The 21,375-nt window shown below is 41.3% G+C and overlaps 1 protein-coding gene across 1 annotated transcript in view; it reads left to right on the forward strand.

The window, feature by feature from the left end:
* The window catches only part of VCAN (versican), a 131,640-nt gene that overhangs the window by 32,555 nt on the left and 77,710 nt on the right, over positions 1-21,375 (forward strand). The window contains exons 4-5 of the mRNA XM_054178577.1: positions 6,457-6,631; positions 6,749-6,876. Coding sequence (XP_054034552.1) covers positions 6,457-6,631; positions 6,749-6,876 — 303 coding nt within the window. The remainder of the gene's footprint in view (positions 1-6,456; positions 6,632-6,748; positions 6,877-21,375) is intronic.

Here is a 21,375-nt window from a genome sequence, read left to right on the forward strand (position 1 = left end):
GAACATGTCCAGAGAAGGGCAACAAAGCTGGGGAGGGGTTTGGAACACAAGCCCTACGAGGAGAGGCTGAGGGAGCTGGGGTTGCTTAGCCTGGAGAAGAGGAGGCTCAGAGGAGACCTCATTGCTGTCTACAACTACCTGAAGGGAGGTTGTAGGCAGGTGGGGGCTGATCTCTTCTCCCAGGCAACCAGCACCAGAACAAGAGGACACAGTGTCAAGCTGCTCCAGGGGAGGTTTAGGCTGGATGTTAGGAAAACGTTCTTCACAGAGAGAGTGATTTGTCATTGGAATGAGCTGCCCAGGGAGGTGGGGGAGTCAGCATCATTGGAGGTGTTTAGGAGGAGACTGGATGAGGCATTTGTTGCCGTGGTTTAGTTGATGCGATGGTGTTGGGGGATTGGTTGGACTTGATGATCTTGAAGGTCTTTTCCAACCTTGTTTATTCTATTCTATTCAATTCTATTCTATTCCATGTTAGGAGTCCTTGAACTTGCAGTCTTTTAATGCTTAATTTTATTTTGTCTTCACTCTTAGTCAGTATCTTGCCACAGTTAACAGAAAATGTCACGTCTCAGAAGCCTTTAGATATCTGAGAGATGGTTTTCTCTCTCAGTAGCTCACACTGAGTGGTCAGTTCCTTCCTACTTTAAATTTCTTTTGGACACTGGTGTGTTTTCACTGTATCCCTGTAGAGACATTTGGGATAAGGTAGGTCAATGATGACAATCAGCAAGTAATACCTTCTGATGAGTGTTTGTTTGCCTGCTAATAGTTTACCAAACACAATTCAGAGACTTGACTTGGATGCCAAGTCTGAAATAAGGAAACCTGAAGTCAGAGTGGCATTTATTTAATCTTTGACAATTTAAGGTCTTGTGCCTAGTCTGAGCTAAACACGCAGGCTCATGATACTTTCAGATCCTCTCTGATGAGTCTTGAGTGAGATGATGTCTCTTGCTGTCCATATCCCTAGTCACTCACTAGAGAGGTTTAGATGACTAGTTTAGACTAGACTTCTAATCTTCAAGTAAAGCAGACCTTGGCAATTTGAATCCCAGAAAGGATTTCATTAAAAGTGTTGTTGTACCTCTCCGTGTCCACATTTACTCCCTCTCCCTGGTTATTGCAAATTCCACTTGTATAAACTAGTTTTGAGATAGCCTGACAGAAGCTGACCTAGAAGTGTAATGTGAAAGAACACTTCATTCTGAAACATAACCAAATATTTAATGAAATTCTCATTTTGTATGGTGCTGATATTGGGCTATAAAAAAATAACATGCATAACCAGGTGTTCTCAGAAAATTTCTGAACCAACCACTGATGTGAGCTGATGTTTTAGTTATATTTCTTGGAGAAGAGTGGATTTTAAGGGATCAAAGTGGCAAATAGTATCCTTCCAGATTTGTGGTTCTTTTATCATATCTTGTCACTGGAAGTGAGAGCAATTTATTTAGCTCTTACTAATGTTGTGGGAAACCACCGTTTTCATGGCCCTGATTTACATGTTTTTTACTTGATTCTGCTTCAAATCTGAGTGACTTTTTAAGTTGGTTTAGGGTTTTCTTTTTTTGTTGTTTTGTTGTTGTCTGTTTGTTGGGTTTGTTTTGGGTTTTTTTAATTTTTTTTCCCAGTAAAGAGAAGTTTAGTCTTAAAATACTGATCTTGTTAATGGAAAGAAGCCTCGATTAGGGAAGCAGAGTAGGTGTTAAATCACGTTTTCATTTTATGCAAACCCTTCTTTCTTGCAGGCATTATAATGATAATAAATGGGAGTTGTTTCCAATGTGGGAACCCTGCCACTCAATTGTGCTGTTAGTCCTAAGAGGTTGTGTGTTGACAACCTAATTGATTTATTCTCTCTTTAGCCAGAACTCCCCGTCATTATCTCTTAAGTACGGCATTTGAAGAGATGCTTTTATTTAATCTTTTAGACTCATCTGTCTGGAAACCTTACGGCCCCTTGATGTTTAATTTCCATGCTTTATTCCTAACTAAATTAACACGGGCTGCTGCATTTTGCAGCTTGTGCTTTAGTCTCCTGCATCGTGGATCCTAAGGAATCTCCAACTTCCGTAGCTGGGAAGGAAAGAACTCAAAGGGTGGGGGTCATCAAAAGACAGAAGAGATAAATTTACTTCTTGGGGGAGAAAGGCCTGCATTCTACATAGATTGCACATGAAGAATGAAGGAGCAAATATTCTGATCAAGCTGCTGTGACCCTCACATAAGGACTGGGCAGCCAATGGGCAGGCTTATCTCTGTATCAGGCTGGATGGAGGGTCTTCAGTACGAGAGCTCAGAGCCCAAGCAGCTCATAACATGCCTTTGCATGCAAGAGGGTAGAGCAGAGGCCAATAGTAATGGTTCAACTGGTTTTAGGATGTTGTTAATCTCCCAGTATGCTGTCAGTTCTGAGAGGCTCAGTATTTAAGTATTAGTGCCTTGCCCCCACTGAACACTTGTATAACTCTCTGCTGTGCAGAGAGAACAGAGTGGGGCAAGTGATCCCATTACGTTTAGTTGATTAGATGGTGTTGGGTGATAGGTTGGACTTGATGATCTTGAAGGTCTTTTCTAACCTGGTGTGTTCTGTATTTGAAGATTAATGAAAACCTACTAAAAAGTCCTCCCCCCGACAAAAATACAGGTAAAACTTGTCAGCAATTGCTTTCCTTATCAGGACCAACTTGGTCAGAGTAGCTTGTGAAAACCTGCACACAACTGCTTTGTTTGTGAGGATGGATGCAGAGATTTTGCTTGGAAGAACAACATGGGGACCAGTATCACTAAGGTTGGAAGAGACCTCAAAGATCATCGAGACCAGTAGGTGCTGGGGCTGGCATAGTAGAGGGGTTGGTAGGTCCTTTCTTTCCCCATGATGAGAAGTTCCCTGGGCCATTTGGCAAGCAGGCTCCTGCTGAGGCCAGGCAAGTCTCTTCTGGGATTGCCAAAGCCTAAAACAGAGGTCAGAATAGGGGTGCAAAAACCTGGAATGAGGAACACAAATTAATTATTTATGCAGGATGCTGAAAATCCTGCCTATTGCTTCCTTTCATATGGTGCACAGTCCTGTAACCTCTATTTTGGCATGTATTTGTAATGTAAATTTTCTTCTGCATTAAACGCAAGGAGGATCACCAGACTGTTGTAGCTTTGGCAGTGTGTGGAGGGTGATTACAGAGGTCTGTACCATGGTGGCTCAAGTTTGAAGACAGAAATTCACAGGATAAGAACCACTGTCATCATATTGTTGTGAGGTTGTTTTTTTTTGCTTCCCCTCTAGATATTTTTTGCTGTGTGATACAACTTCTGAAATTCAGGTTTTATGTGACTCCAAGGGTGTATGGTGCAGCAGCGTGAGCTCACTAGTGATACTGAACTGTAATTTATTAACCATGCCAGGGCCCTTCCCCTGCAGTTCCATGAGGTTTTGCTGCATGTTACACCAGCAAGTAATAAAGCAAAGCTGCAACCCAAACGTGTGAAACTGCAGAAGAAAGTTTTTGCCTGTGGAAGCCCAAGTCTGTTATTAGTGAAATACTTTAAGTTTTCCTTTTCTGACCTAAACCAGAAATGAATGATTAAAAGATATTCTCCCTTGCTCAGACAGAAGTGAATTTCTGGATACTACAAATTACTTCCTTGTGAGTATTCTTCCTTGCAGATGTTGCTACTCCTTCCCGTAATTACACTGACTTTGTTTGCCAGATGTTCAGTGACATTATACTGCTGTGGTCTGTTTTCCAGTTGCTTTATTTCTTCCTAAGTCAACTCCTTTCTTGCCTTTTCTTTCAGAAAGGAAATAGACAAAGGGAAAAACATCCTTTACAAATGTTTTAAAGTGCAAAAACTCGGACAATGGATTTTGCCCCTCTCTCTCTGTCTGACTGAAACAATGAAAGTCCTACACTTTAATCTTCTTAGCCCCAGGAGGTCTTCTAATTATTGCAGCTGTTGCACAGGCTTATACATACTGAGTCCTCTTTCCCATTCATCTTGGAGGCTCTTTTATGTCAGTTAGCTCCTCACTGGAAATGGAAGAGCCTTTAACTCTAAGAATAGGTGAAGTTTATCTTTTGGATCAAAGTGAGGAGAATAAAGCATTCTCCAAGTTCCTTTCCAGGATTTACAAATGACCGAAGACACTTCTTAGCACTGCAAAAGCTACTTTAAACTGTCAGTGACATTAACTCTTTAGTCCTGCCTTATATTGGTATCACAGGGATCTCAAATGTGAGCTAGGAAGGGCAGTGGTTACTTCCAACGTGGAAGGTGAGAGGTGAGAGCTGGTTGTGGAGAATGCACTCAAATATTTAAACAGTAGGAAGTTTTAAGAAATGCAAGTTCAGAGAAGTACGTTGCCATCCCATCCTAAGTTAATGAATCTTCTTGTAGTTGTACTGAGAACCAGGGCTCTTGTGTCCAGTTAAGTTATATAGCACCAGTTCAGCAGTCTTGCAAAAACACACCAAAATCTACCTGTGAGTAGTTTTCACATAGTCCATTCTGCTTGAATTTCAGAAACATTCTTAGTGAATCATGACAAGAAGAAAATTGTGTATTTTCTGTGTATTGGCTGTGTCCAGACCTTTGCTAAGTGGCAACATTTTACTGGATTTGTCTGCAAGATAAAAAAAAAAAAAAAATTAAAATATATTGCAATCTCTTGAATCAACATTTTACTAAGTTATCCATCTTTCTGTTTACTAATAAATTAGCAGATTTCTCCCATCTTTCAACAATGCTTTAATAACAAAGACTTGCTAAATTTATTATTGCCACAACACCACCATTTCCCTAAGCTGTGTTACAGTATGTTATTTCCTCATCATGAAATACTCAAATAAAATCATCAGAGAAAAGGAGCACTTTATGGGTTGTTTTTCTTGTTTGGTAGCCATTCTCAGCAGTGGATGTTTCATGGTGTTGAAGTGCTTCTGAAGATTTTTAGAGTGCAGTAGCTGAGGTTGAATGTCTTGTTTCACAGATCTTCATGAGACATTCTCTTCCTGCTAAATCCTAAAAGGTGCTGGCAGTAAAGAGGAAGTGATTTTTGCGAGGTGGAACATCTATTTTCTGCCATTTCAGAGTCAGTGCTCTTTATGGCTTGTTTTAGGTGTGCTTGTGCTGCTGTTGCCAAACTCACTAGAAATTATGTGTATATAGAAAGCAGAATGTGGCTTCTAAACAGATCCTGACTTAACCAAAACCATCTTAACTGTAGGCTTCCCTCTCCAAATGTCTGATGTGCTCAAGTAACTTTTGAAATTGTTGAGATTCTTTCCAGAACTAGAAAGGCCCCAAATAAAAGCAAACTTTGTTTTGTCTATATCATTTGCAGTGTGTGCAGGAAAACATGGTTTGAAAAATTGACCGACTCCCATATATTTATAAATATTATATTCATAGTGAGCCTTGATGCATAGGAACAGACAACAGGGCCATCACTGATTAACAAATTCCCATCAAAAGCACAGTTATTTTGATGTTCCTGTCAGCTATGTCTCACTGTAACTAGCAGACCTCAAGCACTGAAGGGATCCCCATTCAATGCGTGCAGTTAGTGCAGCTGGCTGCTTCAGAAAGTCTGTTTTTAAGCCCACATTTTCCAAGGACTAGATGTGCTTAGCCTTGTCTGGCCACACAGCACCAGAACAAGAGGACACAGTCTCAAGCTGTGCCAGGGGAGGTTTAGGCTAGATGTTAGGAAGAAGTTCTTCATAGAAAGAGTGATTTGCCATTGGAATGGGCTGCCTGAGGAGGTGGTGGAGTCACCATCAGTGGAGGTGTTTAGGAAGAGACTGGATGGGGTGCTTGGTGCCATGGTATAGTTGATTAGATAGTGTTGGATGATAGGATTGACTCAATGATCTCAAAGGTCTCTTCCAACCTGGTTAATTCTATTCTATTCTATTCTATTCTATTCTATTCTATTCTATTCTATTCTATTCTATTCTATTCTATTCTATTCTAGCTAATATTTGCTCTGCATTTAATTTCAGTATATCTGGAATACACACCTAAATTGAAAGTGCCTTGTAGGCTGATAAGCTAACGTGTCAGGTAGCATTGGTAGTGTAAGCAACCTTGTCTGCAATGCAAGTTCCATAAGGAAGTGGAAGAATCCAGGTAGCTTTGTGATACCATTGATACGTATTAGCATTCATTGTCCCTTTTTGTCACAATTTTCTCTAACAGCAATAAAAATGCATGTATGGTTTAATTACTTTATTCCATGTGCACAGTGAGCATAATTTCACCAGCTATTAATAAAGTAAGGTGCTATATAACTACTGGTAGTAGCCACTAGAGGGGGGGGACATCTCAGTCATCTTGCACCCATCAGTTTTCATCATTGTAACAATACCTAGGTGACATTACTGTGTGATGATGGTTGCAGAAGTGATGCACTTAAACATGTCTACTAATGTAAGTATTTTTTTCTTCTTTCAGGTGTTGTGTTTCACTACCGTGCAGCAACCAGCAGGTATACTCTGAATTTTACACAAGCTCAGCAGACTTGTCTGGACAATGGTGCTGTCATAGCAAGCCCAGAACAATTGAAAGCAGCCTATGAAGATGGATTTGAGCAATGCGATGCTGGCTGGCTGTCTGACCAGACTGTTAGGTGAGACTTTTAAATCCCCTTTACACCATTGCTCAAAATAAATGTGCTTAGCCTGTACAGACTTAAACTGCTGACTTGCTGTAATAATAAATAAAATATGAGCATGCTGCATTTCAGGTATCCAATTAGACATCCAAGAATTGGCTGCTTTGGAGATAAAATGGGAAAGAAAGGAGTCAGAACATACGGGCGCCGTTTTCCTAATGAAACTTATGATGTGTACTGCTATGTGGAGCACATGGAAGGTAAGCTAGGTCCATATTTACTCTGCTCTGCAAAGTGAAAAAATGACTAGAGATTCTAATGTGGAAAGACAAAGAAATATGAAACACTGTGTATAATGTTTCATCTTTTTTGAACCTGAAGAGAACTGCAGAATGAAGTGAACCTATAGTTTGTGGTCTAGCTGCCCTTAATTAAAGGCAAATGTGGAGCCTACAAAGAGACAGTCAGGTTTAAAGCTGCTATAGTTAGTGCAGTAGATCTCACTAAAGCTCCTCTTGAAGAATCTTACTTTTGTTTCAATGTTATACAAGGATTTTCAAAGAAACAGATTTAGTGTTTGAGAAACAATGTGCAAAGATGGATATAGTACCTGTGCTAACTGTATTATAATTCATGAAGCATGTAATTAAAAGTTTCATGTGTGCATCACATAAAATCAGACAGATAGTTAATTACAACACAAATTTGTAATTTGAGAGGGACATCTCAGCACCAAAGAGAAACAAACAAAAAAATTCCAGGGAGTAATCTAGATTTTTCTGGGGGAAAAATTCTTTGCAGTTCCACGATGCAAGTATAGTCTTTGTAAAAGCTGCTAATTAAACATCTGTAAAGTAGCTGTAAAGTAGCAGAGTGATTATAATTCTGCCACATGGTGGCTATGTACCATGGGCCATATTGTCAGCCCCACAGTACCTTGTGATCCATGGCTAGGCTCTGCATTGGTTTTTATTCAGTGAAGAGTTTGATCATAACAACACAGTAAATTGTTCTGTGATCAGGCAGTTCTAGCATGCACAGATCTCCATATTACAGGTGTGATGTTGTAAAATGTTCTTACTCTTCTGAAAGCAAATTTAGCTATATCCCTTCAGTGGGCCTGTAGATATGCTCCAGGCAGCAGATATCCTCGTACCTAGACATTACTGTGACTAGCTAAAAATCTATACTTAAAATATAAATGCATAAATAGATTTTCCTGTCCTCTAGCCTACTTATTTTTGGCTTTGGGCTGGTTATGCACATGGGGACTCCATTCTGGTAAAGAAATACTTTGCAGAAATGACCAGAACACATTTTCCATTTACTGCAGTAGTCTGTGTGTGCCACATTGTCCCTTTCGTAGAACCATAGAATCAATAAGGTTGGAAGAGACCTCATACATCATCAAGTCCAACCTGTCACCCAACACCTCATGACTACTAAAGCATGGCACCAAGTGCCACGTCCAGTCCCCTCTTGAACACCTCCAGGGATGGTGACTCCACCACCTCCCTGGGCACCACATTCCAATGGCCAACAACTCCTCTGTAAAGAACTTTCTCCTCACCTCGAGCCTAAATGTCCCCTGGCACAGCTTGAGACTGTGTCCTCTTGTTCTGGTGCTGGTTGCCTGAGAGAGGAGACCAACACCCACCTGGCTACAACCTCCCTTCAGGTAGTTGTAGAAAGCAATAAGGTCTCCCCTGAGCCTCCTCTTCTCCAGGCTAAACAGTCCCAGCTCCCTCAGCCTCTCCTCATAGGGCTTGTGCTCGAGGCCTCTCACCAGCCTCATTGTCCTTCTCTGGACATGTTCAAGAGTCTCAATGTCTTCCTTAAATTGAGGGGCCCAGAACTGGACACAGCACTCAAGGTGTGGCTTAACCAGTGCTGAGTACAGGTGCAGAATGACTTCCTTGCTCCTGCTGGGCACAATATTTCTGATGCAGGTCAGGATGCTATTGGCCTTCTTGGCCAATTGGGCACACTGCTGGCTCATGTTGAGCCAGCTGTCAACTAGTACTCCCAGGTCCCTTTCTGCCTGGCCACTCTCCAGCCACTCTGACCCCAGCCTGTAGCTCTGCATGGGTTTGTTGTGACCAAAGTGCAGCACTTGACACTTGGCCATTTTACTGGACTCTGCCCATCTGTCCAGCCTGTCAAGGTCCCTCTGGAGAACCCTTCAACCCTCTAGCAGATCAACACCTGCTCCCAACTTGGTGTCATCCACAAATTTACTAATGGTGGACTCAATCCCCTCATCTAGATAATCAATAAAGATACTGAATAGGATTGGGCCCAGCACTGATCCCTGAGGCACACCACTAGTGACTGGCTGCCAGCTGGATGTGGCACCATTCACCACCACTCTCTGGGCTTGGCCCTCCAGCCAGTTCCTAACCCATTGCACTGTGCTCCCATCCAATCCATGGGCTGACAGCTTGGCCAGGAGTTTGCTGTGGGGGATGGTGTCAAAGGCCTTGCTGAAGTCCAGGTGCACTACATCCACAGCCTGCCCCACATCCACCAGGTGGTCACCTGATGATAGAAGGAGATCAGGTTGGTGAGTCAGGACCTGCCCTTCCTAAATCCATGTTGGCTGGACCTGATCCTTGGCCCTCCTTCAGGCGATCAGTGATTGCTCCCAAGATGATCTGCTTCGTAATTTTCCCTGGCTCTGAGATCAGGCTGACTGGCCTGGAGTATCTTGATAGCCAGCAAAACAGTAGAACAGCCATGGCTGTGACCAAGCCTGCCTTTGTATATGTAGATGTAATGGGCAATTACAGAATTTAAGGTGTTCTGTCTTAGAATAGAAATACATTAGATTGTGTGTTTTGCTCCTGCTGACTTATACAGACTTTAATCATTGAAATCAGTAGGTGGCTTTTTTCTTACTTTTAACAGCTGGGGATGTGCCCTGTACAATGTTCATGTTGTAGAATTACAGGAGGGTTATAAAATACATCAATACAAGCCTTGCAAAGACTCAGAAAAAATCTGGGAACTCTGAAAGTTAAGTGATTGGATTTTGTTAGTTCTCAGTGTTCATAATTCTACTTTTATTATATCCATATCTATCTTTGAGCTGCACATAAGAACAACTAGAATTCATGACTGATCTTCCACCACTTCTTGATGGGATTGAATTCTGAATCATCACTGAATCAAGGCTTTGAAATTCAATTTGAGTATTTTCTGGCTTACAAAAAAAAGAAATGTTGAGTGATCTGTATCATTCCTAGATAAAAATAAGTGCCTTGTTCACTTCTCTTATTAGAAAAGAGAACTGTGACTAAAATGGAGATGCTTATCCTGGGTGCCTGTCAGCCAGCAATTTCTCAGGGTCAAATATTCTCACTGAGCTTTTAAAAATAGAAATTATAAAAGTCAAAACTGAAGCCTATTTCACTGAGGCTGATGCTCTGTGCTCAGCAAAACCTGGAACTAGGCCTTGAGGTTCAAATAGGCTGCAGCAACTGTGCAGTCTTCACAGGTTTTCAGTATTTCATAATATTAATTGATTCTTCTTTCATCTCTGGATATTTATAATTGTTTCCCTTTCACTGTGGGTGATGGCCTGTTTAAACATATGTGCCTCATTGTGGCCTGTCAGCTGGGTTGTGGTAATATGATCTGCTTGGAAATGAAGTCATCTTTTAAGAACTGTAAGCTAGCACAGAATATTGAGGAGATTTGGTCTGTTGACACAGGCAGCACTAAGCAGCTTCATTTTATCCTCGCCCTTGCACAGTAGGTTCCAGTGGAAAACTCATTAAAACAAATGCACAGTTTCAGCCTTTATTTAAAAGGCTCCAAGGCCTAGGACAAGGCTTAAAAACCTACAAGGGCTTGTAGGTCTTACTTGAAGATTATGGTCTCTGCTGTGAAGGACAACAAAAAGTCCTTCTATAAAAATATTAATAGCAAGAGAAAGGGCAAGGACAACCTCCACTCCTTGGTTGACATGGAGGGAAATGTATCAAAGGATGAGGAAAAGGCAGAGGTACTTAACACCTTCTTTGCCACAATTTTTGGAACACAAGCCCTATGAGACAAAACTGAGGGAGCTGGAGTTGCTTAGCCTGGAGAGAAGGAGACTGAGGGGTGACCTTATCACTCTCTACAACTACCTGAAGGGGGAGGCTGTAGACAGACGGATGATGGTCTCTTCTCCCAGGCAGCCAGCACCAGAACAAGAGGACACAGTCTCAGGCTGCACCAGGGGAGGTTTAGGTTGGATGTGAGGAAGAAGTTCTATACAGAGAGAGTGATTGCCCATTGGCATGGGCTGCCTGGGGAGGTGGTGGAGTCACCGTCATTGGAGGTGTTCAGGAGGAGACTTGATGGGGTGCTTGGTGCCATGGGTTAGTTGTTTAGGTGGTATTGGATTGGTTGATGGGTTGGACGTGATGATCTTGAAGGTCTCTTCCAACCCAGTTTATTCTATTCTATTCTATTCTATTCTATTCTATTCTATTCTATTCTATTCTATTCTATTCTATTCTATTCTATTCTATTCTATTCTATTCACCACTTCACTTCTGAGAACCCTTGCAACTCCCCAAGACTGTAACAAAGGCAGTTGCAAGGTAACAAAGTGCTCTTAAAGATGAGTACAGGTTCATAATGAAACTCTGCAGAAGACATTACTGTTCTTCCCAAAGGCAAAATGTATTTGACTGAGCCTTTATCTAAATGGTTCTCAGAATAAACATTAATAAAATTGTTACAGACTCTTTTCTCCCAAGTAAAGGAAAAAGTATTACATTTTAGACTGGCATATTTTGTACACTTTGGTGTTTTCTTTTTTTCATGGAAAAGCATGTGAGACAAAATAGTTGCACGTTCTGCTATGTTAATAAGTAATGTAGCTCTTTACTGTGGTAGTAAGCTGGATCTGAGAAGAGAGGAGAATTCTCCAAACAGTTTTACCATTGACTTCAAGAAAGGAGAGTCAGCTTAACACTGAGCACATGGGGAAAAACTCATCCTTCAACTATGTAGCAGGAGGGTCCTGTATGTGGTATGAAGAGGTGACTGCTATGAGTGAGATAATTGCCAATTAGCTGCACAGCCTTTACCCACTCCATAGGGATTAAAAAAATTTCTTATTATACTAATCAGCTTTACTGTCAGATTGCTATAACATTTAACCAAAGATACTTTCTCCCTCACTTTTTTCTGCCCCCTCCTCCCCTTCCTCTTTTTTTTTTTTTTTTTTTTTGTTAACCTATTTTCTCAGGATGTTTTCAAAGGAACTGAAGTCCGAAAATAACTGCTAGGAGTAGAAAGATTGGTGATTTTATGGATATAGGGTACAGACATGGTACAGGGGTGTTATACTGACATGAAGAGGAGTCAGTTTATTCTGTTTAGATGAAAAGAAACAAATGCATGTTAGGAAGACACAGTACCATGTCATGCTTAAGTGCAAGATAAACTATTCTTCAGGACCTTCATGCAAATCTGAGCCACTGAGACAGACTTCCTTTTAAAAATAGGGCTAATGAGCCAAGATGGCTTTGTCTATATAAGAGAAGTAATTTCTATAAGAGCAAAGGATGCAGGACTTGTTTGAAGTTACATAGCATCAATGGGATTGTACTTTGGAACCACTCATCTACAGAACAGAGAAAATTTACTAAAATGTCAATGAAAGTCATTGGCAGGTGAACATAGCAGTAAAACTACACCCTGTGTTCTGTTTACTGTATCACAACACAGTCATAAATTGGTAGAAGACCAACAGTCCAAGATCTAAAGTTATGCCAGATTACGATTGCCTTGTCCACCAAAGCCTGATTCTTCAAGGTACAACCTTTCTCCTCATCCATAACAAAGGACTTTCATGGTACTTGTTAAACTTTAAAACAATGCTTAAACATGATTGTTTTCATGTGGGTCTGAAAGTTCATATCTGCACAGCCTATTTTGATTTGGTGCCAAATCTTACTTACATGCACTAAATAGGTCCTTATTTGGAGAACATGTGTCAGTGGGATGATTGCTCATGGAATAAGATGGTGCATGATTAATGATATCAAAATCTGGGCCATCATGAGAATGTCATCATGGAAGTCACTGAACAGTTGTTGGTCTTTTGGCTGCTATTAGTGTGTTACCCCAGAAAGGCCAAAAATGGTGGTAGGAATTCTTACAATACACTTTAAATGTGTACTGAATTTGCAGTACTAATTTGTGTACTTGCACTGAGGATTTGTAGAAGCAAAATAATTTCATTTTTCTTCCTTTCTGGCCATGAGAAATCATAGTTAGACCAGACATTGGTTTCTTCTTGAAACACAAACTATTTCCTTTAATTAAAACCAGTTGTCTTGGCTAACTCTTACCATTTCCTTGTTCTGAGGAAAGCCAGAGACATTAAAGACTGTACAATTATGAGTTAAATACTTTGAGTTTTGCTAAAACACACAGAAGAGTAATTATAGGAAGGATTAAAAATTTCTGAGCTCCTAGTGATAAAAATAAGAATCTGAAGTAAAAAATATCATTAAATAGGTACTGGGCATGGTCTTTTATTAGAAACTGATTTACATTCCTCATAGTTTGTCACATATAGAATACAGGTTGGAAACCAGGTTGAAAAAGAGCTTTGAGATCATAGAGTCCAACCTATCACCCAACACCATCGAATCAACTAGACCATGCCACTAAGTGCCTCATACAGTCTCTCCTTACACACTTCAAGTGATGGTGACTCCACCACCTCCCCAGGCAGCCCATTCCAATGGCATATTTTAGTGTAGGATACCTTTAACTCTAGGAGATGATGTATAATAAGGAGTTTAATTTAAAGTGATTGAGATGCAAAGATCTGGCTATAACTGAGGTTCTCTTAACACCTCCAGATGAAGCAGTGTCTGCACCAGTGTCTTTTATGGAATAATACTTTGAGAACACATGAGTGATAGGGAAAGAAGGTTTTCCATTCTGTCTTCATATAGGTGTGTGTGTGATCGATTTGATAGTGCTGTGGAGTAAGAAATGGAGAAAAGTGAGGTCTGCTCACCAAAGCCCACTGATGAAGTGATGGACTGTCAGTGTGTGGTGCAGAGCCAAAGCATAAACTACTCTATGCAGCATTGTCTTCTGGCCAAAGCCAGTTAGAAGCCATATATGTCTAACAAGTGTATGCAATGTGCATATGGGGACTCACACTAAGAAAGTTAATTAGGGGTGGCTGTGGGGAATATTGTGTAGTCTCCCTTGTATACACTATTCCCCCCCCCACTACCCCACCCCAATGAGTGCATTGAAGAAAAGCAAAAAGCAAAAACAGATGTCCTTTAAATACTTTCCACCTAGTCTCATGTAGTTTTGCTACTGTCATGGAAATTTCTGTGAGAATAGTAATAATTAAAGAAGTCACAGTCTAAAATATGGCTTCAGGTGAGAAGTATCTTCTGTGGTTTTGGTAGGTAAAAATCCTCTCCAGAGTCCATTCTGAATCTGGAGGTTTCTGTGAGGTTTCAAAACAGAAAGAAAAGCTCTTTGTTTTTTTTAGTTCAGGGCCTGTTGTAGAGTCACAGCCTTTGTATTGCCTTATACTGGATGCTACTCCATCTGACCTAATACAGGGCCACGAACCCAAGCATTCTCAAGAGGACAAGAGAGCCCAAAGAGACTAAAAAAGACATAATGCAGTGCTGGTTGCTATGCATGATATGCATTTGAGCTGGAGCGTGTCCAGGAAAGGGCAACAAAGTTGGTGAGAGGTTTGGAACACAAGCCCCATTAGGAGAGACTGAGGGAGCTGGGGTTGCTTAGCCTGGAGAAGAGGAGACTCAGGGGTGACCTTATTGCTCTCTACAACTACCTGAAGGGAGGTTGTAGACAGGCGGAGGTTGGTCTCTTCTCCCAGGCAACCAGTACCAGAACAAGAGGACACAGTCTCAGGCTGTGCCAGGGGAGGTTTAGGCTGGAGGTTAGGAGGAAGTTTCACACAGAGAGAGTGACTGCCTATTGGAATGGGCTGCCTGATGAGGTGATGGAGTCACCATCACTGGAGGTGTTCAGGAGGAGACTTGATGGGGTGCTTGGTTGCATGGTTTAGTTGATTAGGTGGTGTTGGATGATAGGTTGGACATGATGATCTTGAAGGTCTCCTCCAACCTGGTCTGGTCTGGTCTGGTCTGGTCTGGTCTGGTCTGGTCTATTCTATTCTATTCTATTCTATTCTATTCTATTCTATTCTATTCTATTCTATTCTATTCTATTCTATTCATAAAGCTCATCTTCAGGGAGATCTGGAAATCCTGATTTCTGAATGTTTTTTGTAAAAGTAAGTATAGAGGAAAAAATTGTACAGAATACAAAGTTAATTTTCATCTTCTGTATGAGTAAAAGATGATGGCACTTTACAACTACAGCAGAGCTCTATAAGAGTACAGCAGTAGCTGTGTTAGTCTTCGTGCTTGAGGACAAGCCTATAGGAAAAGTATGCTCTTCCAGTCTTGTCAGATGCAGTGGATTCCTGTTCAGACTATGGTTTTGCATAGAATAGACCTAGGACATTCAGGAGATTTTCATTCAATCATTACTAATGTATATAAAAATGAATCTACTAACTTGTTTTAGCATGCAAGAAAAAAAGACTTCATCAACTTGTCTAGACTTCTGATTTAAAGTTGAGCTTAGCTGCTTGAGTTTTTCAGTCCTATAAAATGTTTTGCAGTGATCTGTGGCTTTGTTAAGGATACCTCTTCATTAGTCTGGTGTGCCATGGAACCAGCCTTTAACAGTGTCAGGATGGAATAAGAGTCACCTTTAGGAATGATGACTCTACCACCTCTCTGGGTGTCCCAGGCCTTGACCACTCTTTCCATAAAGAATTTTTTCCTAATATTGAATCTAAACCTCCCCTGACACAGCTTAGGGCTGTTTCTTCTTATCATATCACTAGCTGCTTGGGCAAAGAGGCTGACTCCCACTTCACTACAACCTCCTTTCAGGTAATTGTAGAAAGCAATGAGGTCTCCCCTCAGACTCCTCTTTTCCAGACTAAACAATCCCAGTTCCCTCAGCTGCTTCTCATAAGACTTGTTATTCAGATCTTCCACCCACTTTGTTGTCCTTCTCTGGAAACCCTCCAGCACATCAGTGTCCTGCTTGTAGTAAGAGGCTATCACCTGACTACAGCTGCAGATGGGGAAATGTCCTTAGAGTGTTGCAGATAACATCAGTAAAGATGGCATTTTGTCACTGTTTGCTATCTTTCATGCCTGACCTAGGGCACCCTGATCTGCAACTGCAGTCATAGAATCCTGGAGCTCTAACATCCTCATAGGAGCATCTTTGCTTCATAAGCATGGCGTGTTCCACCATCACTCACAAACAACTAATGAGCAGGTCTGGAGTTCATCACAGACCTATTATGCTTAAAAAAGGAGAGATGCCAGATTCTTAGTGGGGGATAATGTTTCTTTTCCACAGAAAAGAACACTACCAAGAAGCTAAGATGGAAAGGTATTTTTGTCTTGTTTTTATTTAAAATTGTCAGTTAAACATTTCCATCTATGGGAATTATGGAAATGTGCATCTAATATCCCTTTAGATAGTCTTATGCCTTTCTTCAGTTGACACAGAAGATAGTGGAGGTTGCAGAATCTGAGCACCCAAGTTACAAGATAAAGCTTGTGAGAACCAAATTCCAGATGGGATAGTAATATTGAAGGATCCTAACGCTCTGGGAGAGCAAAATGAGTGACTGACCATTGGAATGTGCTGCCTATGGAAGTGGTGGAGTCACCGTCACTGGAGGTGTTTAAGAGGAGACTGGATGAGGCACTGGGTGCCATGGTTTAGTTGATTAGATGGTGTTGGGTGATAGGTTGGACTTGATGATCTCAAAGGTCTTTTCCAGCCTTGTTTATCCTATCCTATCCTATCCTATCCTATCCTATCCTATCCTATCCTATCCTATCCTATCCTATCCTATCCTATCCTATCCCATCCTATCCCATCCTATCCTATCCTAAAAAGGGGGAAAAGACTTAAAATATTACAAGCAAGTACATATAAAATGTCTTAATATCTACCAGACCCTCACATGGACTGGATAATAGCAAGACGTTTTCATAGGTGGCTGACCAGCCACCATCCACAGCAATTGATTTCAGAAGCATTCAGTAGAGGACTCAATGGTTACCTCAATCTTCTTTGCAGTTTGGGACAATCTTTCAAATATTTGTATTACTTCTCTTACGGACTTGCACTGATACCTTCATCTGGCAGGTGTCAGTGACTTGTAGCTCTTTTTGTTGTGTCTGGCATGGTGGGTGATTGTATGTCAAGTTGAGAAAGTGGTGTTCTGTTCTGGGATGAAGGTACCACACAGGTTCAGAGATGTCCTCTAAGTAGCAACCTGTCTCCAATGGCTTAATTATAGATTCATCTATGGAAAAATAAATTAGTGGTGAGGTGCTGGCGGGCTTGCCTCTAGATTCATTACTTCTACCTTAGTTAACACATGTTGTGTATTGACACCTGGCTGTGATTCTCACCTGCCCTTATTTTTCTGCTTGCTTTCAAGATGTGTGATTAATGAAATTCACATCTACAAACACGTCCAGTTCAGTGAGATGTAAGTGAATTAACCTTCACAGAAATGAAGCTTGCTATAAAATTAGCAGATAAGTCTGCAGATCTTAAGCTTTTTCCTTGGGGGTTATAATAAATCAGTTTCTGTCTTCAAGAGAAAAACCTGATTTGATCTGTCTTGATACATTTGAAAGAGAAGGAAAAAGCATGGCTCTGATCAGGTGTCTGTTTTACCCAAGCAAAACAAACACATTAACAAGAAAATCCTAGGCATTCTTCAAGTGCTCTGACTGCTGGGGCTGGATGATCAACCTGAACTCTGGCTTCAATCAGGAGCCAACAATAATATACATTACCTTACTGTCTGGAGTCCACACAGTGTCATGCTCACCATTTCACCCCCTACCACAGTATAACTAGTTTCACTTTATCTCCTGGTCTAAGCCCTGGGTTTGCCTGCATGATACTGCTAACTTACTTCCTAGGAGTGTACTCCAACTGTGAAAGTGTTGCACATGGCTTTTAACACAGATAAAATTCAATTCAACCTTCTCTGGTGTTGGTACCGGTGTCGTTTGATTATTGAACAGACAAGATTTCTCTTTTAGTTTCTTTGTATCCAGTGTTTTGATGGGGAAATAAAGTTGCTTTCAGATGTCATAATAAAGATGCTGTTGGAGTGTGACAGGACAAATAATTCTGGGAAGCAAGAAACCCACTGTGGTTCTGAAAAACAGCAGTTAATTTTACAGACTACATGGACTAAACATATGTTAATGGATTTTCACTTTTTAGAGGATGTTTCTGTGCAAGGGTAAAAACTTTTTTGCCTTTGTACTTTGAAGGACTGAGGATGTTTCAGCTGCACTGGCTGCCATGCTGGAAGTCAGGATTGGGGCACAAGTCATGGTCTCTTGAAAGCCTCTGTGTTTTGAGGCTGAGACCATGAAAGACCTCAGCAGAACCTGAACTCCATTGGATGATTTTTCTGCAAGGGCTTGGTGGTGCCAGAGGAAGTTCCTAGAGCTTCTTACTGTTCTTTCTTCAGCACTCTGCATATTTCTTTGCATACCACTTTCTGTGTTTCCTGCTCTCTTGTCCAGCTTTTATGTAGGCTGACTGGGGAGCAATGTGGTTTCCAGCCTAAGTTCTCACTGGGAGAAAAAGACACATTGTCAAGTGAAGTAGGACCAGTGTCTTTTTTGCATGACAGACTGAATGTCCCCATTGCTGTCAGGTTTGAAAACAAAGTCAAAATCAAATTCACAGTTATACCAATTAATTATCCATTGCATATATCTATATGCAAAAGCATCTCTATCTACAAAGTCTCATGCCATCATAGGATCTATTTATGTTTGTTATCTAACATTGGGCCTGGGTGTTTTAATGGCAACCTGATCTCCAATATGAGACAACATAAGTAAAATTTTTCATTAACACCATGAGAAAACAATTGTTTCAGTGCTGCAGTTGATTTATTCTTCCAGTGTCTCTGGGTGTATATTGCAAGCAAGGTCTTTATTATACTCTTTCTTTCTTTTTCATATTTCATTCCAACAATTATTTTGCACAAAAAAATGCACACTCAGTCATACAGAATTTCCCTTTATTTTCAAAATGGAGAAACAAATTATGAAGTCATACCTCCAAGAATAAATGACTATTATTTGGAGTCTGACTTCTGCACTTTACTGGATTTTTAAAAAAATAAGAATTCTGGAATCACAGAAAACCACTTTCTGACTAGAGCAACTAGAATAGAATAGAATAGAATAGAATAGAATAGAATAGAATAGAATAGAATAGAACAGGTTGGAAGAGACCTTCAAGATCATCATGTCCAACCTATCATCCAACACCACCTAATCAACTAAACCATGCAACCAAGCACCCTATCAAGTCTCCTCCTGAACACCTCCAGTGATGGTGACTCCACCACCTCCCCAGGCAGCCCATTCCAATGGGCAGTAACTGTCTCTGTGTAAAATTTCTTCCTAACATCCAGTCTGAACCTCCCCTGGCACAGCCTGAGACTGTGTTCTCTTGTTCTGGTGCTCATTGCCTGGGGAGGAGACCAGCCCCCGCCTGTCTACAACCTCCCTTCAAGTAGCTGTAGAGAGCAATAAGGTCTCCCCTGAGCCTCCTCTTCTCCAGGCTAAGCAACCCCAGCTCCCTCAGCCTCTCCTCATAGGGCTTGTGTTCCAAACCCCTCCCCAACTTTGTTGTCCTTCTCTGGACACATTCCAGCAAGTCAACATCCTTCCTAACTGCATCTTTATACCCTTTATCTTATCACAAGTTTTTGTGAAATAAATATTTACCTAGTATATGATTAAGTGATAATAATGGTGTTTTTCTCATGCTCTGGCACCTATGTGCCTTTGTGAATTTGTTGTCACAAATTCGTTCGTATACCAAATCGTGACAGAGAATTTGACTTTGGGCTTCCTTTGTTGGCCTGTTCTGTTTAGAAAGCATTTTCCCATAAACACTTCGATTTTTTTGCCATTAAGTTTTTCTGGTGAATCATCCTTTGACAAATATGATATCCATCTGAACCAATTAAACAGATATGGGGTCAGTAGAATAGATTCAGTACAAAGAAAGCTAGACCACCCATCCTTTAAATATGTAGTATTAGTAATACTGCATATACAGGCATACTCCAAGGGAAATTTAAGGCACATTTCATATAGAAATGCTCTTGTACAACTTGTATAAGTAAGTTTTTTACAAAGGGACCTCTCTTAAATAAATACTGATTGAACCCTGCATTTTGAAGTGTTAGTGCAAGACATCTGACTTCACCAAGTATCTTTGCTTTAAGAGAGTACAGAAGACAGCTCAGAGGAGCAATTACCCCTAACTTTAATGATCTTATGCACAAGCTCCATTTGTAGGCAATGCTCCAGATCAGTTCATGGAAAAATTGCTTTGCTATTAACCTTGCAGTGTTTACCTCCTTTCCTCTGTCTTCAATGAGTTTCTCCCAGATGGAATGCTGTGGGATTGTTTGACATTACTTACTTTTTGTTCCAACACGTTTTTTCCTGGAAACCAATAAAATGTACTGTTTTTCTTACTCATCTCATGTCCTTAGACCTATATCTGACTCATATGTAGACCTGTATCTGCTGTTTAATTACAAATATTTTAACTACTAATTTTTGTATACATCCTGGTTGCTGTGTGAGAGGGTAAGTGAATAGTTCTCAGAACAGAGAGAGCTGTTCTGGCAGTGTCTTTCTTTGCTCCATTGTTTCATAGTGTGGCTGTTGGGAGGACATGGTGGGATAACTACATCCATCAGTCTGTATTGGCCATGGTATCAAGCCACCCCATGCAGAAAAAGCTGTCTTCTGCAGAAATGTTTAATAAAAAAGTGTCTTGACAGTGTGGTTTGAAAAATCTGAATTAAGCATGCTGATACTTCTGAGGATGAATGATTCTTTGGTTTCTCTATCTGTCCCTCTCCAACACACAGGCCCTGTCCCTTTGCCTCTAAGCAAGAAACCCCCTACAACTCATGTAAAGAAACTTACACTGCTGGGTGCTTTTTTTTTGAACTGGCTGGAGGGCCGAGCCCAGAGAGTGGTAGTGAATGGTGCCACATCCAGCTGGCAGCCAGTCACTAGTGGTGTGCCCCAGGGATCAGTACTGGGCCCCATGCTCTTTAACATCTTTATTGATGATCTGGATGAGGACATTGAGTCCATCATCAGTAAATTTGCAGATGACACCAAGCTGGGGGCAGAAGTTGATCTACTGGAGGGTAGAGAGGCTCTACAGAGGGACCTCGACAGGCTGGGCAGATGGGCAGAGTCCAATGGCATGAGATTTAACACATCCAAGTGCCGGGTTCTGCACATTGGCTACAACAGCCCCATGCAGTGCTACAGGCTGGGGTCAGAGTGGCTGGAGAGCAGTCAGGCTGAGAGGGACCTAGGGGTGCTGGTTGACGGTAGACTGAACATGAGGCTGCAGTGTGCCCAGGCAGCCAGGAGGGCCAATGGCATCCTGGCCTGCATCAGGAACAGTGTGGCCAGCAGGAGCAGGGAGGTCATTCTGCCCCTGTACACTGCACTGGTTAGGCCGCACCTTGAGTACTGTGTCCAGTTCTGGGCCCCTCAGTTTAGGAAGGATGTTGACTTGCTGGAACGAGTCCAGAGAAGAGCAACAAAGTTGGTGAGGGG

The sequence above is a fragment of the Dryobates pubescens genome, chromosome Z, assembly GCF_014839835.1.
Source record: "Dryobates pubescens isolate bDryPub1 chromosome Z, bDryPub1.pri, whole genome shotgun sequence".
NCBI lineage: Eukaryota > Metazoa > Chordata > Aves > Piciformes > Picidae > Dryobates > Dryobates pubescens.